Source organism: Amborella trichopoda, chromosome 9, assembly GCF_054954075.1.
Source record: "Amborella trichopoda isolate Santa Cruz 75 chromosome 9, AtrichopodaSantaCruz75HAP2 v2.0, whole genome shotgun sequence".
NCBI lineage: Eukaryota > Viridiplantae > Streptophyta > Magnoliopsida > Amborellales > Amborellaceae > Amborella > Amborella trichopoda.
The window spans coordinates 7,854,944-7,877,263 of NC_142344.1; the positions used below are offsets into that span (position 1 = coordinate 7,854,944).

At 34.9% G+C, this 22,320-nt stretch overlaps 1 protein-coding gene across 1 annotated transcript; it reads right to left on the bottom strand.

Moving 5' to 3' along the window:
* Window positions 1-16,427: 16,427 nt before the first annotated feature.
* Window positions 16,428-19,517, bottom strand: LOC18424117 (protein BYPASS1-LIKE). Its single transcript, XM_006828711.4, has 2 exons — window positions 17,964-19,517; window positions 16,428-17,310 (listed from the first exon to the last, which is right to left on the bottom strand). Exons 1-2 carry the CDS (start codon window positions 18,551-18,553, stop codon window positions 16,698-16,700), a joined length of 1,203 nt encoding a protein of 400 aa, XP_006828774.1. The 5' UTR covers window positions 18,554-19,517; the 3' UTR covers window positions 16,428-16,697.
* Between the last annotated feature and the right edge of the window lie 2,803 nt (window positions 19,518-22,320).

Below are 22,320 nucleotides of genomic sequence, written 5' to 3' on the forward strand. Positions count from 1 at the left end.
CATTTATCGATATAAGGAGGTCACAATTATTTAGAACTGCTCAATATGAAATTTGATAGCTTAGGTGTGTAACAAAGTCCGAGAAAATTTATTTTGAAGTTTGAGCTTGGTTAATGAAATACATACAGCCATCCAATTTCACATCCCATAGTTAAGATTAATTGTGACTACCTTGTACCAAATGTATCTTATTGTATATTTTTTCTAAATAAAATTACGAAAAAGGGAGGAAAAAAAGGCATCAAAGCAAAGAGAGAGAGAGAGAGAGAGAGAAAAAGAGGGTACACCGTGCACCTTTGCAGAGTACATTGCACACTTACTTTCTTGAGTAGAATATTTGGTTAGGATTATTTTCTAGATCTAAAATTTTGAGTGTCATTCTAAAAATTAGTATTTTTCTTGAGGTTATATAGACATGTTGAGAGATATGTACAAGGGAGCACTGCTTTATAAAGATCTTATGGTGAGAGATATGTACAAGGGAGCACTGCTTTATAAAGATCTTATGGTGAGAGATATGTACAAGGGAGCACTGCTTTATAAAGATCTTGTTGTACCAATATATCATAAATTTTTATTTTTCAAAATTTCAAATCATTCTTTTTATCAAACTTCTCTACTTCAAATTTGTAAGTAGTCATTTTGTCAAATTACTACACACTTCTCTTGAGCTCTAATACCACTTGTTGATCCTCTTCTTCTTTTACAATCAAATTTACCTTTTTGTTTATAATTGTGCTTCCTAACAATATATACAAGTTTTCTTCTTGGATTCCCTTATCATCACTAGAGCCCCTTTTGAAACTTTAAGCACTCAACCTTACCAGGTAAATTTATATCCTTCTATATCTGGAAAAAGAAGTGAAATCAAGCTCTTCTTCAAATCCAGTACATGTCTCACATTTTCAAATGTCCAAACCATATCATGTTTATATGAATGTCTCCAATGCTCAAAATTTTAGAAGCACATTAATCACCAATATATACAAAAACTATACACACTTGTATATAATGGAAAGTACGATCTTTCAAGGCAAACATGAAATGAAGTACCAGCATCCAAAAACCAAATGTCTTTAGCAGACAGTGTTGTGCATGTCATACTAAAAGTGACCTCATCTTTACCATTAGATACAATACTTGATTCGGAATGGCTATCCTCGCTCTTGGCCTTTTGGTTATTCTTCAAAACATAACAAACTTTTCTTATATGACTAGGTTTCTTATAATACCAGCAAGCAACCTTCTTGCCTTGTGACATGGATCTTCCTCCACACTGAGACTTACCTCTATTATATTCCGAGGATTGGCCGCTTTGTTGGGTCTTTCCTATGTTTTTAACTATCAATGCTTCATTTGATTCAACAAGCATTTATGTAGACGTTTGTCTAGTTCTTCATTTAACAATGAAGCAACAACATCATTCAAATTAAACTTGTTACTTATTATATTTGTCACAGTGGTAACCAAGGTCTCCCAACTAGCAGGTAAAGAACTCAATAGGAGCAAACATAAAACATTTTCATCTAAATTAACTTTCAAATACCTCAATTGTGCAACAATAGGAATACATTTGCTCACATATGTCCTAATTATTGCACCTTTTTTTTTTTTGAAAAAAAATAACTTATTCATCGCATGCATTTTACTTACACCAGAAGGTTGTTCAAAAGATTGCTCTAATGATTGCCAAGGCTCTGCAGATTTTTATATTGACAAACATCATATGAAATTGAGCGCAAAATACAAGGGCTAATGGCGGCCAAACATTTTCGATCAAGAATATCTTATTCCCAATTTTTCATTCCAGCAAGTATGACCTCCTTTCCTCAAAGTGACCGATTTAGTTATTTCTCAACAAGTTAGTCTTCCATCTAATTACTTTGATTTAGTTTTTTCAAATTCTATTGCTCTTTTTCTATTTAAGAAAATTACAATAAATAAGCATAATAACAAAAAACTTTCTTCACGAATACAGTGAATCACAAAACCCTAAACTCAGTAAACAAACGCATTAACAAAGCTTCTTTCTTCACAAATATAGTGAATACAAAACCCTAAGGCTCTGATACCAATTGTTGAGTGTGAGCGGAAGCTCCGATACCAATTGTTGTGACTAATGGTAGTTGAGACACAACAATGGTATATCATATTAGCAGTTATTGTGCATCCAAGCTAACATTAATAGTTAATGGAAACAATATGGCATCAAAGCAACAACATAGAATGAAAATACAACAATAGCCACTTCACATAATACAACAATTTAATGTGGTTCAGCTACAAATGTGACCTACATCCACAAGAGAATGATGCAAGGATTTATATACTAATTTGAGAAGATTACAAGGTAAATACAAGGCCCAATACTTCAAATTATAGCAGCCTTCTCTATTTTTAAATATGGCCCGAAACAAGGCATCTAACACACCCAAAATGGGTTGATACTTTACTCTTTCTTTCAACAAAACAGGGCATGCAACAGGGCTCTAAAGACCCAACAAAATGACCCAAAACCCTCACTTTCTCTTTCTATAAAGTAGGGGGAAAATCCTATGTGAGCTATCACACTTCTTTTTTTATGTCACTCTTTTCTCCTTCTCTCTTCAAAAAAACACCACTGCCTTTAGATTAGTTCTAATCTCATGGCTTAGAAAGCATGAGATAAAAGTCAAAAGGAAATATAAGTGAATTACCTTTATTTTACGAATTGCCTCTTTTACACGAAGATGAGTGAATTACCTCATTTTACTCTTCATAACAAAGTAAAGTTGACATGAGCTGCCTCCTTTCCGTCTCTAAATCGGAAAATAACAAAGAATAAGAAACTACGGATGATATGGATTACCTCATTTATGTCTCTAAAATGGGTAATAATAGATAATAGAAGGTATGAGAAACCCATTGGAGAGCTGGATTCACACAAATAACACCACTAACTAGTATGCGGACAACTTGCTGAGAGACCAATGAGTTCTTAGTGATTATGGACCTATATCAGGGTTCAAGACTGAGCCCATATCTCTTTGTTTAGGTTATAGATGAGTTAATCAGTCACCTAAAAAACGAAGTACCGTAGTGTATGTTGTTTGCGGATGATATAGTTTTGATTGATGAGACTATAGAAGGTGTTAATATAAAGTTAGAATGTTGGAAAGATACTCTAGAATATAAAGGTTTTAAAATTAGGTGGACTAAGACAAAATATATAGAATACAAGTTTAGTAATAATAAAAGTAGAAATGCGGAAGTAGTTAAGATTAATGGTCAATATATATCTAAAAGATATTGTTTCCGATATCTAGGATCGATAATCCACGAGAATTGAGATATTGATGAAGATGTCGCATATAGAATTAGAGTTAGAGGGTGCAGTGAAAATGTGCATCCGGAATCTTATGTAATCATTGCATATCATTGAGACTGAAGGGGAAGTTCAATATGACAATTGTTAGACTAGCCACACTTTATGGGACAGAATGTTGGGCGGTCAAGAAATAATATATTCATAGGATGAGCGTAGCTGATATGAGGATGTGGAGATAGATGGGTGGCAAGGCAATAAATGATAGAATTTATAATGAATATATACTAGAGAACTTAGACGATAAGATGAGAGAAAGTAAGCTTTGGTAGGTTGGCCATATACAATGTAGACCTAATACAACACTGGTTACGATATGAGATTTGGTTCAAGTGGAAAGCTCTAAAAGCGGAAGGGGAATGCTCAAAAGGATATGGATAGAAGAAGTGAAAACGATATGATGACTTTTGGTATTACTGAGGTTGTGACTCTTGGTAGAAAAGAACGGAGGAGCAAGACTCATAGTCGACCCAAATCATTAGGTGATGATAATGATGCTGATGGTGATTCTAAAAATTGGTATTTTTCAAATAAAAAAATTGAGTTTCTAAATACTTAGATCTGACTATCTAAAAATTGATCACATTTTGCTTAATCTTAAAATGATATCTTCTTTTAGCCACATTTAAAGTGGGTATAATTTACGTATTTTTTCTTTCTTTTTTCTAAGCAGACCACTAGGCTGAAGTAAAATACAACTAAATTGCTTAATAAACTTTCATTACATTGATACAAATAAAAAATAAAAAAAGAAGGAGAAGAAGCTAAGTTGGGCTTTTAGCCGAGGGAGAATATATAATTATTTAGCAAAAAATATCGTGATCCTCGAAATTCGCGGTGTCACACATTGGGGCTTAATGAGTAAGTGGTTTCATTGGGGGCCATGGATATCATTAAAGTTTATATTCCATCTAATCACTCAAAAAAGAAGAATCAAAGAATTCAAGAGGTCAAGCATATATCCTTGGCCATTTGTGTATAAATAAATGAAGCTCATAATCAACCGGTTGAAATGAGGTAAAACTTAAGCAAAAATGTATACATATAAAGATGCCACCTTTCTTTTCCTTTTCATTGTTCTTTTGCTAGTCAAATACTCTTCATAATATCTTTTCTTTTTATATCTATCTACATATAAAACATGAGCAGGTTCGTGACTAGGTGGGATTTAAGAAATTTATCTCAGGCTCGGAGTTAGGTTCAGATGGATACTAAAGAGGACTAAAGTTAGGTTTGGATGGAAGCTACACCATAAATTCAACCATCTCTCTTCAAAAGATTTTGAGGCCACGTGGCCTTCAAGAAATTGCCGTTAGGTTTGCAGATTCGTTGGGCAATGTTAAAAAAATAGTACCTAATAAAAGTATAACATACAAGTGTTTTATGGTCCATTGGCTACATGATCCATCATTTAGAAGTCTTACTAAAAATTTAAATTCCTATTTATTATTTTTAAATATTCATTTTAAATAGAGATTTGTCTATTTTAGATTAAAAGTGCTACTAATCAAGTCTTTTACCTCAAAGCATAAATATACAATATGATCTCTAGGAACCACATTACAAAGTGAGCTTCCAAGCATTAAATAGGAATGATGTCATCTGAATGTATTTTTGTTTCGCGCCAACTTATTCGTATGTTTTAGCTAAAAGACCATATAGTCCTATGAACCCATAAATCATTTATATTATTACTTAAACGTTTCATTAAGTTTAATTTCATAAATTATTTGATCTTAAAACTTACTGAATAAAATTTTGAGTTGGACAATGAAACATCAAATCTATTTTGAAGTTTTAATAAATACATCAATATTTTATTTAAAGGTAAAAATTTTCATATTGAGGTTAGGTTAGAAGTTTGGCGAGATGTTCTAGAATTCAAAGGTTTTAAAATTAGTCGGACTAAAACATAGTATATGGAGTACAACTTTAGTAATAATAGGAGTAGAGATGAAGAAGTAGTTAAAATTGACGGCCAGGAAGTACAAAAAAGACTGTTCTTTCGAAATCTTTGGTCGACAATCCAGGAAAATTGAAAGAACGAGGAAGATGTCGCATATAAAATTCGAGCTCGGTGGACAAAGTGGAGATGTGCAATTAGAATTTTATGTGATCGTTGCATACCAATGAGGCGGAAGAGTAAGTTCTATAAGACAACGGTGAGACCAATTTTGCTCTATGGGGAGGAATATTGGGTGGGCAAAAAACAATATATCTGTAGATAGTGGAGATGAAGATGTTGAGCTTGATGAGTGACAAGACAAAAAAGGATAGAATTTGAAATGAATCTATTGGATAGAATTTAGGAGTAATACGGATAGGCAATAAAATAGGAAAGAATAAACTTAGGTGGGCTGGCCATGTGTGGTGCCGACCAAGTATAGCAACTGTTAGGAAGTGCGAGTTAGTTCAAGTGGAGTGACTCAAAAAGGTAAAAGGTAGGCCCAAAAGGACATGGTTGGAAGTAGTCTAAAAAGATATAGAGACTTATAGCCTCAAGAAGGATATGACCTTTAGTATAACAAAATGAAAAATCCAGATTCATGTAGGCGACCACAATTAATTGGAAAAAGGCTAAAATGATGATGATGATGATAATATATATATATAAAGAAATGCTAACGTAGGCTAATGGGCCTATAGATACACAAGAGCCCAACATCCCAGATTCAATTTGGGTCGATCTGATGTGAACACGACCTCATTTCGTATTTGAATTTGAATTTATTTTTACAAATCCAAATCACGTGAAATTTTAGTTGTTTATTCTTTTCATCAAGCCGCACCTAATAACTATTAAAAAAATAATTTGTAATATATAAATTGATCAAAATACCCTCGAAAAGCTTTGAGGGTATTTTGATCAATTTGTTTCTAACAAATATTTTTTTGATATTTTTATTGGATTCTCTTATATTTAAAGAACATACTAAAAAATTCAAGTAATTTGGATTTCTAAAAAAAAAATTAAAATTAAAATACAAAATACAAAATACAATCGTGATAATGTGATCAGCCCAGATTCAAACTGGACCGTTGGGCTCATATATAGCTCTAGGTCCACTAGCGTACACTAGCATTTCCCACACACACACACACACACATATATATATATAGAGAGAGAGAAAGAGAGAAAGAGACAAACAAAGAGGGGATACTAAATGATTTCATTGAAAATATACATTTTTTTGTCAAAAAAAATAACTTTACTTCCTTATAGAGAGAGAGAGAGTATGAGTTTAAGGTGGAAAACAAATAGGAATTGTTTAAAGAAAGTTTAAAATCTATGCTTTTATGATAAAGATAGAGAATTGAAGTTCGCACTTTGAGAGAGAGATAGAGAGAGGTGAGAATTTAAGTATAAGCTTCTTTAATTATTCTTTTTTTTTTCTTTAATTATTCTTATTCCTGTGATTTTATAGTAATATAATTTACTTGCCTCTAATACCTTATAATCATATCTTAGAGTAGGCCACTATGATATATCCAAGTAGAAAAAGCTATATTTATTATTTTCTCTTGGCTCGGCCATTTAAAAATCAGATCGTCTCTATTCAATACGTAGTTATTAATATTTCTATACATATGCAGAGTATTTTATTATTCTTTGTAACACACATAAAAATACAAGTAAAGTTTAAAATTTTATCTATAAGTGCTCTCTCTAAAAGGGTAGCCTTTTTGAGTAACTTTTTGAAAATTGAAGAGAGACAAAGAGACAAAGAGAGGGGAAATAAAGAAACAAAAATTACCAGTAGAGAAATAAAAAAAAACCAATTGGTTGATTCATTGAGATTTCACCTTTGAAGAAATAGATAAAAAAAACAAAAAGACAAAAAAAAAAGGAAAGAAAAAGCAGGAGAGGTATTTTTTAAAAGAGAGAGAACAAAATAGAGTTTCAGATTCTTTTTACTTTTAGCAATTGTCATTGTACATTGAGAACTTCAATATTACATTATAAAATATTTGTAAGTATATTGATTGCTTATATTAAAAGCATATGTCAAACTTTTTACACTTTCGATAGACCACAAGAATTTAAACAAAAAATCAAAATCTCATTAACAATAATTTTTTAGTATTATGTTATCTTTGTCTTAAAATTTTTTATAAACTTTAGTTCACATAAAAGCAATTGGCTTCTAAGTGCACACGAAACAAAATTTATTTTGATGAAAAATAAAAATAAATAGACTCAAGTACATGCATTAAGTAAGATGATAAATAAGTTTTTGGAGAAAGCTTCACCGTATTTGTGAACAAACCATTTCATATATCATACAAATTAACACATCATGCTTTCCATAACTATATAATAAAATAGTACATTTTGTAATTGTCATATATTTTGGCATTTCTTTGTTAATGATAGAGCATATTATAAAGTTTCAGTTTACATAAAAAAAATGTAGCTTTATGAAGTAACCCCAAAATTTTTTGAAGGGCTACCTTTTATGGATAAGTTTATTAAAACTAAAGATAAATAACAATAAAACAAAGAAAAAAAAGAGTAAAAATAGAGAAATAAAAGAAAATATATAGATGAATTCATTGGGGGTATCACCATTGAAGAGAGGAAAAATGGAAAAAAAAAAAAAAATGAAAAAGAAAAAGGAGAGAAAGATAATCTTTTAATAAAGAGGGAAGAAGAGTCTGAAATTCTCTTGTATAGGAACATAAATGTAAAAATTGTAATAATGAAATAGAGAAGAGAAAGATAAATAGATCAACACAACATATACATGATTCGACAATGGTGCCCACATCTACGAAGGGTAAACCAGTATTTCATTCGTAGGGATTACTCTAGTTTACCATATATTTATAGAATTACAGCTCTTGCTTTTTAGGAAACAAATCCCATTACAATTATAATCACACAAAATAATAGGAAACTCAATAAAGTCAATATATAGCCTCAATATTTGATAACTATCAACACTCCCTCTCAAGTTGGTGTGTAGATATCAATGGAGCCCAAGTTGGACAGTATCTGATAGAACTTTGTCTTTGCAATAGCTTTGGTGAACATGCCTGCAAGTTGGTCTTCACTTCGAACATAAGGAGTACTAATAATTTTTTACTGAACATTTTCTCTCACAAAGTGACAATCAATTTCTATGTGCTTGGTTCTTTCATGAAAAACTGGATTGGAGGCTATATACATAGTTGCTTGGTTATTATATAACATCTCCATTGGATTGCTTGTTGGGAACCCTATAACTTGAAGCAGATATTTTATTCATTTCAATTCACTTATAGTTGAAATCATAGCTCTATATTCGGTCTCTGCACTAAATCGAGCAACTAAATTTTGGTTTTTTCTTTTCCAAGTAACTAAGTTTCCTCCGACCAATGTACAATAGCCAGTAGTGGACCTCTTGTCAATTGGATTACATGCTCAGTCAACATCAGAATAACCAATAATATTAGTGTAATCATTCAGTTTCATCCAAACACCTCTGACGGGTGACAATTTTAGATATATGAGATTCCTATTGATAGCCTCTATATGACAAGATCTAGGAGCATGTATAAATTGACTTACAAGGCTAACTGCATGCATTATATATGGTCATGTCATAGTCAAATAAATCGATATGTCCACAAGTCTCTGAAAATGACCCACATCTTCAAGAGGTTTTCCAGTTGTTGAATTAAGCTTGCAATTAATATCAACAAGCTCCCAGTTTCTCAGGTCTAAAATATATTTCCTTTGAGAAATGAAGATGCCATTGCTTTAATATGTTACTTCAATGCCGAGAAAATACTTTAGTTGACCAAGGTCCTTTATACCAAATTTCTTGGGAAGATAAGTTTTAAGCTATATGATTCTTTCTTTATCATCACCGGTAACAGTAGTATCATCAACATAAATGAGTAAAACGGTTGTACTTGAAGTCCCCTTTTTTATGAACATCGAAGAATCAGCTGAACTTCTAATAAACCTGACACTCATCAAAGCTGAATTGAGTTTGGCATACCATTCGCAAGGTGATTGTTTAACTCCATACAAGGCATTCTTTAATTTGTAAACAAGACCTTTCTCATTTTCTTTAGAATGGCATGGAGGAAGACTGATATAGACGCTTTCTTCAAGGCACCATTGTAAGAAAGCATTTTTAACATCAATCAGAGACCACCCACAATTAATTGCGATAGATAAAAGAACACGAACAATATTCATCTTGGAAATTGGTGCAAAAGTCTCTTGATAGTCGACTCCATAAGTTTGGGTAAATCCTTTAGCCACCAACCTGGCTTTATGTCTCTCAAAAGACCATTATTATTATATTTGATTTTATAACCCATATACATCGAACTGCTTTATTCTCTTTATGTAGTTTGACAATGTCTCAAGTATGGTTTTTATCATGTGTTTGAAGTTCTTCTTTCATGACTTTCATATACGCAAGTTGAGAAATAACATTTTGAAAATTGGTTGGCTCAAAATTATTGGAAATAGATCTCAAAAATACAAAATAGCCAGGAGAGATATTTTCATATGAAATATGATTTTGAGCATGATAAGAAACTGAATGGTAAGTACAAAAATCTTGAAGTTTAGAGAAAGGTTGAGATATACAAGAAGACCTGCACAAGAGATCAGGTTTCTTCTTGTAAACTAGTATGGTGAGTTTCAGAGGTGTCTTCAGCTATGGCTTGATCATCGTGACTTGTTTCGCATGTGTTGGACACATCACTGATATTAATATTAGGCAAGGGTAAAAGACCTCTTGAACTTTCCCCCTGAGTCATATTTTCCAAACCACTCTCCAATGTGTTATAAAAATAGAACTTTGTTTCAACAAATTGAACGTCTCGAGAAATATACATTTTTCGGGTTATGGGATCATAACGTTTGTATCCTTTTTTAGTAGAGGAGTATTTGAGAATGATACATCTCCTAGAATGTTTATCAAGTTTATCCGCTGGTTCCAAGCCACATAAACATATGACACACATCTAAATACATGCAAATGGGACAAATCAATTTTTCTATTTTTCAAAATTTCAAAAGGAGATTTATCCTTAAGAATTTTACTCGAAAGTTTGTTAATCAGATAGCAAAAAGTTGAAACAACTTCAGACCAATAAATTTTTGGAACATGCATCTAAAACATCAAAGTCCTCATAGCTTCCAAAAGGTGTCTATTGTTTCTTTCAGCTACTCCATTTTGCTGAGGTGTCCCAACACAAAATGTTTGGTATATAATACTAAGATTATGTAAATGCTAAAAAAAACTTTATTCACATACTCTGTACCATTATTAGTTCACAAAATCTTGGCATTATATTGATTGGAAATCGAATTAAAAAATTCTTTAAACAAATAAAAGACTTATGTTTTTTATTTCAATAAATATACCCAAGTAGCACAAGACAATTTACCAATAAAAGTAACAAAATATTTAAAATCAGCATAATAGTTAACTGGGGCTGGCCTCCACACATCATAATGTATCAAATAAAAGGGTTCATTTGAAACATGCACAAAAGACTGAAAAGGAAGTCTTGTCTATTTTGAGAATTTACAGATTTCACAAGAATGAGAGTTTAAAGATAAATAAGGCATTAAAATTTTCAAAACTTGATCTGAAGGGTGTCCAAATTTCCAATGCCACAATTATTGACATCAGAATTATTTTGACTGACAACTAAAGCTTATCCTTCTGATTAAATAAATATAGCCCATGAGACAGTCTTCCTTCACCAATCTTTATCTCGTGGCTCGGTCCTGAAAAGTCACAGAGTCGAGAGAAAAATAACACTACAATTCATGCTCTGGGTAATTTTACTAAAAAACTTTAAGTTAGAGGGAAAATATGACATAAATAGAACTTCAAAGTCATAAAGTTTAGAGAAGAACTTGGTCTTATCAACACTAAGGATAGAAATCAAAAAACCATTAGTAATAGACACATGGTTCATATTACATTTTTTTTAAAAGTTGGATAGGCACTTTAGGTTACTGGTCATATGATCTATAGCACCTGAGTCAATTATCCAAGGAAGTGTGTTATAGGAAGGCATGAAAGTACAAGGATTACCATTATCTTGGGAGATGGAGAGGGAAATATGATTTTGTGTAGAGGAAGAATCACTCTTGTCACTTAGTTGTTGAGAATTATCACAGTTGCAGTGATGGTTTTGAATGGTTATAGCTTGAGCAGTATACCTCTTGAACTATTGGCTACATGGGTGGGGCTAAAGTGTGGGTACAACACCCAACACCAATAATTCAAATGTCCTATATTATTGCAGTGGTCACATCTTGAATGCCCTCTATTACCGCGACCCCTTCTACCACTACGATAATTATTAAAGCCTCTACCTCCACCATTATTTTGATATTTTCTAGTTTCATACTTTTAATTGGTAGTAACTAAAGCAGATTTCTCAATACTTTCTTGAGAGTTTTTGAGGTAAAGACTCATGATTTTCTTCCTAGTTTCTTCTCATTGAATAGTAGCACAAATATTGCTAAAGGACGTCAATTTTGTAATCATTAAGATTTCGCTCCTGATGGATTCATATGCATTATTTAACCCAACCAAAAAATGAAATATTTTGTCATGCTCGGCACATTTTTACAAGATTGCCAAGTCAGTAGTTGTAGATGAGTAAATTGTCAACTCATCCCACATGCTCTTGAGAGCGTCAAGATATTTAATCATTGTTTTATCCCCTTGTTTTGTTTGAGAAATTTCATGTTTTAATTGGAAAATTTGAGCGATATTGTTTTGTTGGCTATCCATTTCCTCAATGGAGTTCCATAAAGTTTGAGCATTTTCAGCAAAAGTAAAAATTTCTGAAAGCTTAGGTTCCATGGAGTTCAAGATCCATGAAATCACAATACCATCATTGGATTGCCATTCCTCAAACAAGTGATCATCTTTGTTGGGAGCCTTTTTCTTCCCATTGATGTACCCAAGTTTAAATTTCCCAGGAAAAAAAACGAGAAACAGCTATCACTCAAGTAAGATAAGTAAATCCATTCAAAAGAACGATAGTAAGTTTTATGCTAGAGTTACGTTCTGAATCTGCCATTACAAAGAAATAAAGGGAACCCGAAGACTGACATGATCAATAGCAAAGATGATTAAAAAGTAGAAGACACCTCAATCGGAACCTATCGAAGATCCAAAAAATTCGCCTACTGAGGTCTTCTTTGAAAAGCGATTTGAAGATGGATGGGAGAAGTCCACATAAATATCACCTCAAGTTGAGGGTGCACAGAATGCAACCTTTTGCATTCCAACGAAAAACTTGCAAATCTTTTGCAATTGAAAACTTCGTCGAAGTCTCGAACTGCAAAACGAGCTTGCACAAGAATGCTGTAAAAAAGAAACTTGCTAAACTTTTGCACCGAAAGTTCCTCAAAAGTGCTTGCAAAACATTTGCGTGAATCTTTCTTGGGTTCTCGAAAATAATAGAAGTCTCAGCAAGAAATATCATCCATGGCATCATCCATATTAACTGCCAATGTTTTCATCACTAAGGCGTCTTTCCAAAAGATTAGTTCTTTGAGGATATACTCAAAAAAATCCCACCCTTCATGTTGTTCCGTAACATTGGATACGGGTAACAGATCTTGCAAATATTTATCAAGCAGAATACATCGCACACAGGAAGATACCACAGGATATTAGATCTCACAATGATCGGGCAGCAACGGATCGCCAGTGATTGATCAGAAATCACAATGGCCGGGCAGCAACGGATTGCCAAAGATTGATCAAAGATCACAATGGCTGGGCAACAGATCCGATGGCTCTGATACAAATTATAATAACAAAATAGAGAAGAGAAAGATAAATAAATCAATATAGCCTATACATGGTTCAGCAATAGTGCCTATATCCACGGAGGATAAACAAGTATTTCATTCATAGAGATTACTTTGGTTTACCAGATATTTATAGAATTACAACTCTTGCCTTTTAAAAAACAAATCCCATTACAATTATAATCCCACAATAACTATTAACAATAAGAAAAAGACCACGCCCTCTTGGCCCAATCTCCCAATCCGAAGAGATCATTCAAGGGTGGAACCAACAACCAAAAGATCCACACCCCTTAAAGACTCTTTTAAGACTCGATCCTCTATCAACAGGGAAAGCCAGCCACATTTACCACATCTTGAGACTCCCCTAGCTTCATTCTCTGTTTCTCACCATTCTGGGAAAACAAAACTTCAATCGCTCAGCAGGACAATACAATATTGGATCAAATGTTTGCTCGTTGCTCTTCTTGTGCGACTTTCCTTACTTTATTATTCAATGTAGGAGACATAACACACGTTTAAAAGCGATATCATTTTTGAAATAGCACCTAATATTTGAGATAAAAAAGATACAACACTAAGTTCATGTTTGGGTTTCATCAATGCGTGATCAAACAGGGTTGGTTATTGAGAAAGTGCAGTTCTTTTGAATCCATGATGAAGGCGTTTGTTGTACATTGTAAGGATGTTGGCTCATGTAGGCATTGATGACTACACACATTTACAAACAAAAAAATTGGTACCTACTCATGAGACCTCCTAGGTTTTTATGGATTTAGGATATAAAATATATCTTTAATAACCGGGAATGTAATTCCACCATAGATCCATGTTTTTGCGGCTCCAAAAATAAAACAGATATGATAGGTAAAAAAATAAAATGAAATGGTTAAAAAAAAATTACATTTTAAAATTTCAAAATTTAAAATATTGTAGAGCCATTTTTAGATCCAAAATTCATATATAATGCTATACTATCAAGAGAGAACGTGTGAACATGTCTACCCTTAATTTCTTGACCATTTGTCCAGACGCGAAGGATTCACCCTCAGTAAAATCAGGCCTCCCAAATGCTTAACAGCATATAAGAATATCAATGGAAAGTGCAAAGCTGAATTATCGTTTCTATACGTCGGACGGTGAAGATTAATCCGCTCCCTAAACAAACAAAAAGCGTGACACTCGGGGAAAATTATAGATAACCTTCTTTTTGGCAACTTTCAAGCATTCTACGTTTTAATACTTTATAAACCACATCACTAATTTTAATATTAGCTTTTTTTTTTTTTTTTTTAAACCACATCACTAATTTTAATATTAACTTCCTTTTTTTTTATTCACCCCTCAAGTAAAAACATAACTTTTTATAGTGAAAATGTCCCCATCTAAACCCACGTTTTTGGACCTCCATTCTCTTTAGGAAAAAATCAAGCCGGTCCGGTTTCAATAGGGATCAAGGGCCGGTCGGACGCACACATTGTGCTAGACGAGTTTCAATATTTATAATGAAACCGATGCGGCACAATATGTGCTAGATCGGCTTCAATAGAGACCATAATCCGATCCATCACATAATGCATTGGAAAAAGTTCATAGGGATTCCCTATCTCATTTACCAGTAGGCCCTCCTATTTTTTTACTTTCAAATAGCATGAGAAAACCCAAAACGATTCCAACGTAAAAGTTAGCCCAAAAGGATTTCAACATAAAAGTTAACTCCAACAAACTATTTTATACCACTTCAACCTAAAAACCTTTTTTACCATATTTTTTCTCTTTTCAACCCCATCAGATCTCCCACCCTCTCATTTCACCACAATGCTCTCTTTTATGGTAAGGGCTTGCTCACCTCTCTCCTCTCACGTTCACCATGGTGCCAACCCTCACAACCTGCTTGCCTCTCTCCCCTCACGTTAAGTTTAGGGCAGGTTCATTTCTCTCTTAGTCTCTTTCTCTCTCTAACGATCAACCCCCACACTCTTAAATCTTTCTTACTCTAACCTACTATATGACCTATATTTCTCTCTCTAACATTTTTGTATCGCTCCGTCCTAACCAACATTTCTCTCTTTAACCCTAATACCCACCATTTCATATGGCCTATTTATGTCACTCTCTCTCTTTTAGTTACCATAGTTTTTTTCTCTTTTTTTTTTGTGACGATGTTACTTACTTTTTATTGACAAATCAAAAGTTACAACCATTCAAAAAGGAAAGACACCTAAAATAAACATCCCCGCTCGTTTACCCAAGTCTTCAGCAATGTCATTAGCTTACCTATACACATGAACCAGATTTTCTTATGCCACTTGAAAAAAAAGAGAGGAGGGTTCCGATATGAAATTTAACCTAATGCTTTAGGCTAGTAAAATTGTCTAAAATAAAGAGAAACGTGGGTTTAAGAGGGGTGCATTTTTATAGGAAAAAGCTTACATAGAGTTGAGGCTCTGAACGATCAAATTAGAGTTTACTTCAAAAATTTCACTAAAAAAGGTTGTTTTGATGCCTAAACATCCCTAAATTGATCATCTCGAGATCAAAATGCATGGACATGAAAAAATAATAGATTTCAAGTTTTAAAAATAGTGCATCTTATAACACATTTTTGGCCTTCAATGTTCAGGATTTTCAAGTTTTCATAGATCAGCTCGAACTACATTATTTTTTAAGCATTAAATTTTATAATCAAAGTTGAAAATGTATTTTAAGGCTATCACAAAGATTTTTAATATTAAAACTACATTGTTTGATACTATTTGAAGGTGCAATGCACTTTGATTGTTTAGAGCGTCAGCTCCATACAAACCACACCCTTTTTATATAGAAAAGTTACTTTTTTTAACTCGGAAAGTGGATAAATTAAAATAAAACAGTGTTAGAAGGGTATAAAAACTTAAAAGAGTATTTGGTTTGGGTGGCATATGGCTAGATAGTTGAATGTAAGGGTATATCAACTCTATAGTTCTTCCTCCATTTAACGGACCGGACCGGACACACCCGATACTTTTATATGACTCTTGAAAAGAACATGTGCTGACAGCAAGTAATCTTTTGGCTGTAAAATAACTAATTCTAATGAAAAAATAATTCAAAAGTCAAGTCTCATTGAAAATTCGTGAAAATTTAGAAATGCAAAAAAATTCTTATACATCTACAACCGTTGAAATGTAATTCAGGTGTATTACAATTTTCTAGAAAAAATATTGCATTTTGACCAAGTTTACCAAAATTTTGAATCTGAGCAAAATCCACGAAATTACACAAGAAAAAGAGAATTCAACTGCCTAAATTTATATACAATTTCTTCTAATCCAACAACAAAATTCACAATATTAAGATAACAACAAAATTAAAATATCAAAAAACCTCCCCCTCAAACCAAAATCCAAAAACAAAAATGAAAGGTTTTTACCCCTTTATTTACTTCATAAGACCTCAACGTGGAATGCCAGTAGACCTCCGAATTCGGACCCTCAGGTAGACCCAGTCCACAGTCGAGGTGTTGGGTGGGCTCGGTCAGAGCGCGAACCATGGGCTAGATCATTGCTCGGAAGGTCGGCTAAGGTACTCGAGCAACTCGGCCCTGCTCCTCACGACCCTATGAAACACCTCCCTCACCTGTCTCTGGAAGGGCCCCAACCCCTCATCCAGCTTATTGCAAGCCCGCCCGAGCTCCTCGGCCTCCGCCCTGATCTCCTCCTCCCGCTCCTCTGCCAGCGGCACCCTCGCAGCCTCCACCATCTCTGTCAAACGCTTTCCACACTTCTCCACCACCCCGAGCTCTAACAGCAACCCCGCCACTCCTTTATGCTTTCTCCACTCCTCCGCTACCTGATCTTGTATGCCCGTAATCGGAAGTGCCCATGAGAACTGTCTGGAGGGAGTGGGGAGGTGGCCTTGTGGGCCTCGGTCCTGGCACGGAAAGGCAGCGACCATCGTCCATGTCGTGACGATGAGCACAGTGCTGATGGTGTAGATGGGGGCGGCGAGACCCCCGGTGGCTGCCGCATCGGCGGCGCGTGGTGCCGTGAGGTTGGCGCCCATGGCTTGCAGTTGCCGAGCGGCGGACCACGACTTCGGCACACTCCATGAGCGTTGGGATGCATGCGTTGTGGGCGGCGATGGTGCGGAGGAGCCGGCACGGCCAAAGGACCTGTTACGGGTTCAAATTCGGTTGTAACATACCATAGGCAGAGGCCATTTGTGTTAACGCAACGTCAAGTAATGTTATAATAAAACAAGGGAAAATAAGAAAATAAAAAAGAAAGTGATCATATGAGACCCCGTCCTATACCCAGATCACCACCATCAGTGGCCTTTAGGAACGATCGAGATGATTTGTAACGCCATGTACGATTTTGTGGATCATATCTTATTTCATAACAATTAATTATGACTTAAATAACAGATGTAAAACGCGTTTTAAAAAAAGTTAAAAATTAAAATAAGGTGAAAAACAGAAATGGAGGGAGCCATACTCGACGTGATGCCCAACATACAAAAAGTTAAAAATTAAAATAAGGTGAAAAATGGAAATAATGACAGAAATGGAGGGAGTCATACTCGACATAATGCCCAACATAAATAATGGCACCAAACACAAAAATGACAATAAATAAACGTTAAGGCAGGTGCTTCCCAAAAACATAATGGCCGTTATAGCCGAAATAACGCCACTCTTTAGAACATTTTAAAATGCAATGTTTGTGGCACTATCTACCAATAACGCATACCACCATTTTAGGAACTGGCCGTTACGTATACATTATCCTAAAGGGCGTTACGACGGTGTATTTATTTTCATACCTGTTCCTCTGCGCACCCGCCGTCGCAGCGGCGCCACCACCCTCCATGGCCATGGCCATGGCCACGGCCACCCCAAGGTCCGCCAGCGCCTTCTTCGCCCGCCTGAGCTGCGCTTCACCTATCGGCCCGCCACCACCCAACGCGCGGGAGGCTATGCACGCCCGCCTCTGCCACTGGTGCACCATCTCGGCGCCATCGCACACCGCATTGCACACATCGAGCGCTTTTACTGCCCTCTCAAGAAAATCCGACAGCAAACGATCGAGTGCCGGTTTCGACAGGTGCGCACGCGGGGTCAATAGGACCACCGCTTTGAATTCCTCCTCGCAGCACAGGAAGGCGTCGAGGACCTTGCTGACCCAGGCGAGCGAGAGGAGCTCGTGCCCGCCGCTCGAGCCCTGGCTCGAGTCCGTGCTCGAGGCTGCTAGGTCAAGGAACCTGTCAGTGACTTGTCTCTGGAAATGTTCGAGCTCTTCTTGATCGTGGTCGTGGTTTCCTTCCATCGCTGCGATCTGGTTTCGCTTTATGCTGAGGATCGATCGGCCGATAGAAAAGGGGGCGGAGGAGCCCTGGCAATCTGTGGCTGGCATTCTCGGTCTTCTTTTGAGAGATTAGGCCTGGTTTTCTTAATCAAATCCGTTTCACAGCCATGATCATGATCCAAGTTAGAGAGACACAGACAAATATAGTAGCTTTGGGAATTCAAACAAAGGCCCTAATTTGACCTAATGACATGAACTTGATATTTGCAGAGAGAAACCCTAGAATCGGGAATTTAGATATCTAGAGAGAGAGAGAGACATAGATGTTGAGGAAACGGAAGCTGCTTTGGATATGTAGAGAGAGAAAGGGCTCTTTAGGGTTCGTGGATAAGAAGGAAGGATTGTAGAGAGAGAAAATGGTTGCAGGTGAAGAGAGAGAGAGAGAGAGAGAGGATGTTTTATGCCAACCGCGACTCACGGAGGGAAGAGAATTCTCCTGATTATTATAGCCAAGAAGCTGGACGCGGTCTCCTCATCAAATGTGAATAGAATGAGGCGGGGAAAGCCTTGAAATATCATAATTGTCCTTAAATTATAGTGTTGTCTCTAAGAAAGGGGTTTTCAAATTAGGGGCAGGTGCAGGGAATTAAGCGGGTTTGGATTTGATATTACAAGAACAGTCTTAATTGAGTCGCTTGAATTTCTAATTTTAAGTCCTACATTTCTGCGGATTTCGGCAAGGTTTCGGCGAAATTTATCAGGGACCTGGCGAAACTTCAAGTTAAACTTGGTCAAAACTGAATTATAAAGCCACTTTTGACGAATTTTATCTACGCACTTCACTGAAACGAAATTAATGTCAAAATTGGGTCCAGGCTTTGTCTAAACATGTTATTTTCGCCAAATGATGTGTAGCTTAGACAAACCAGCGTTCGATTGGACGAACCGGCCTCGAACCCAACCATGGGGCCGGTCTGAGTAACTCGGAACCCGTCTGGGTAATCGGCTCTAATTGGGCAGTACAGGCTGCAAATCAGTGTTCAAGTGCACCAGCCGGTCTCAAAACTCAGCCCTGGGGCGGGTCCAAGTAACTGGGAATTGGTTTTGGTAACCGGCCTAATCGGGCACAACCTGATCAGGCTAAAAAGCGTTCAAAAATCTAAAACAAATCTAAAAAAATATAAAATGTATGTTTAAAGTACAACCAAGCAAAATACATTTAAATAAGATTAAAAAAGTATTAAAAGTGATAGATTCTAAAAAAGATTAAAAAAAGTATTAAAAATGATGGATTTTAAAAAAAAGTACGGTTTCAATATGGTTGCAACTTTAAACAATCCAATTAAAACGTACTTCCAAATTTTATTATAACATGTAATTTTGTGTAAAAAATTATCAAGATTATCTAAAAAGATATTTTCATATCTAATTATAAAATTTTAAACTCTGAAAATAGTTAAAATCATGTAGATCTATAAACATGTGAAAATCTTGAAAATTGATGGTCTAGATAATGTGTTGCAAGATGCATTATTTTTGGGACTCAAAATCTTTTTTTTTTTTTTTCATATTCATACATCTCGATGTCGAGATGAACAATTCGAGGGTCTTTCAACATTAAAACAACATTTTCCGATGGATTTTTGACTTACATCTGTAATTCTACATTTTAAGGTTATAACCTTATATAAACTTTTCCCTTTAAAAAATCAATTTCTGCCTAAGGGTATTTTTAAAATAATCCAAAAAAAATGAGAAAAATATAAACATGACTATTTATGGGCAAAATACTTCTCAATCCTTTCCAAAACAATAGAAAATATTAAAAAAAAAAAAACCATTACAAACAAATTTCTTATTTTTATGGATATTGTATAATTTTCTTTGAATTATATTTTAAGTTAGGGTAGTCAAGCCGGTTGACTACCCTAACCAGCCACAACTAGTGGCCGGTTCCGAGTAACCAAGAGTGGTCCGGGTTGACCCAGCTGGCTTTGCGAACTGTGAGGCAAACTTCAAAACCTTTTCAGAAAATGTTTTTTGGACTCTACAAAGCTCTCAAATTGATCATAGGACTCTTGAGAAGTGTAAATATGATTCATTTGGATAAGATTTTTTTAATATTAATAAATCGGCTCGATTGCACTTGTTTGGAGCAATAAATTTCATAATTGCAAGTGTATATATATATATATATGCCATGGCAACTTGTAGCAAAATTTAGAAGCATGTCTGAATTGGATTATCATGATCGAGGCGTGGCCTTTCGTCAAATCCCAAATTGTAAAAGTAACAAGACAAGTATCAACAGTCGTTTGGGGTTTACAAGAGATATTTGGATGAGCAGCTTTAGATGGTCCTTTACTCATCACTTGCCTACTAATAATCATGGGTTGGCATGATATGTTTTCCCATGTTTTCCCGTGGGGTGTCACCCCCAACCTCATCAGTGCAATTTTTAAAAATTATTTCACATCCTTCAATCATTTACATTCTTTCATAATTTTGCTAAAATTTGTTAACAATGTGATCTGGTGCTCTCACTGTAAAGTGGCAGCTTTATAGTGCAAGGTAAAGCTGCCTCTTTAAATTACAGCTCGAAAATTTAGTTTTACTACCAAAAATATTTATCACCAATCTACTTTTTTCTCTAAATTTTAGTTTTGAGGCGTTAAAAACAATGTAAATGTATTTGTGAACACTTCAAATTTTAGATAAGAAGCCAAGATAATGCATGTCAAAATACACTATTTTTAAAATTTGTTATATGTTATTTATATTTGTCTGTGTCGAATATTTTAAGGGTGAGAATTTGCTTGGTTTGGATATGAAACCCGAATTTTGGACCCTATCCAGATCCGGGTATGGATCCATGATTTAGATCCGATAGGTTGGATTTGGATCTAAAATTTGGATTTGAATAATAATTCGGATCTCCGAATCTAACCCAATTATTAAATTATTGTATATTATTTTATGTAAGAGACTACGCAACCCGTATGGGTGAAAATGAACAGTATTTTTGCCTATAGGCTCGCACCGTCTGATTTTTTCGGACGGTTTGGATTAAAAGACCGCAACGGACATAGCATGTCCGTGCGCGGTATTTTTTCATGAAAAAAAACACGGGAAGCCGCCACAGCTCTCGTAGATCTGTGGCGGTTTTTGAGGCAAAATCGTAACGGACATAGCATGCTCGTGGCGGGATGAAACATTGTTTAATTTCGCCTATATGCTTTTTTAAGAGTTTTCCTTATTTTATATATACATATATGTAATCTAGTATGTATAGAGCATAGGCTCTAAACAATCAAATTAGAGCATACCTTCAAACAGTGTCGAGAAATGTGGTTTCAATATTGGAAATCTTTGTGATAGCCTTAAAATATATTTCCATTTAAAGTTTCAAAAATAGTGTAGGTCGATAGATCTATGAAAACTTGAAAATCTTGAAAATTAATGGTTCAAAAATGCATTATAAAATACCCCATTTTCAAAACTTGAAATCCATTTTTTTTTCATGTCTATGCGTCTTGATGTCGAGATGATCAATTTGAGGATATTTGGGCATGAGAACAACCTCTTGTAGTGAATTTTTGACGTAGGCTCAAATTTGATTGTTTAGAGCCTCGGCTCTATATAAACTTTTCCCTTTTCTAATATGTTATTTTTTATTTTATGGGTATAAATATATAAAATAGTTTTTTTTAGATCGATAACGTTCGGATATGGATTCAGATGCAAATTTCATGTGTACTTTTTGGATCTAGATCCAAATCAGGATTTTTTTGATCGGATCAGATTTCGATCCGGATCTTGTGTATACTTTTAGGATTAGAATCCGGATCCCAATGGATCCAGACCTGATTCAACCC

Excerpts from the sequence above, each read along its gene's own strand:
- LOC18424117 (XM_006828711.4), bottom strand. The coding sequence starts at position 18,553 with ATGCCAGCCACAGATTGCCAGGGCTCCTCCGCCCCCTTTTCTATCGGC. Across the intron at positions 17,311-17,963 it reads GCGGGTGCGCAGAGGAACAG|GTCCTTTGGCCGTGCCGGCT; the intron begins GTATGAAAATAA and ends AACCCGTAACAG.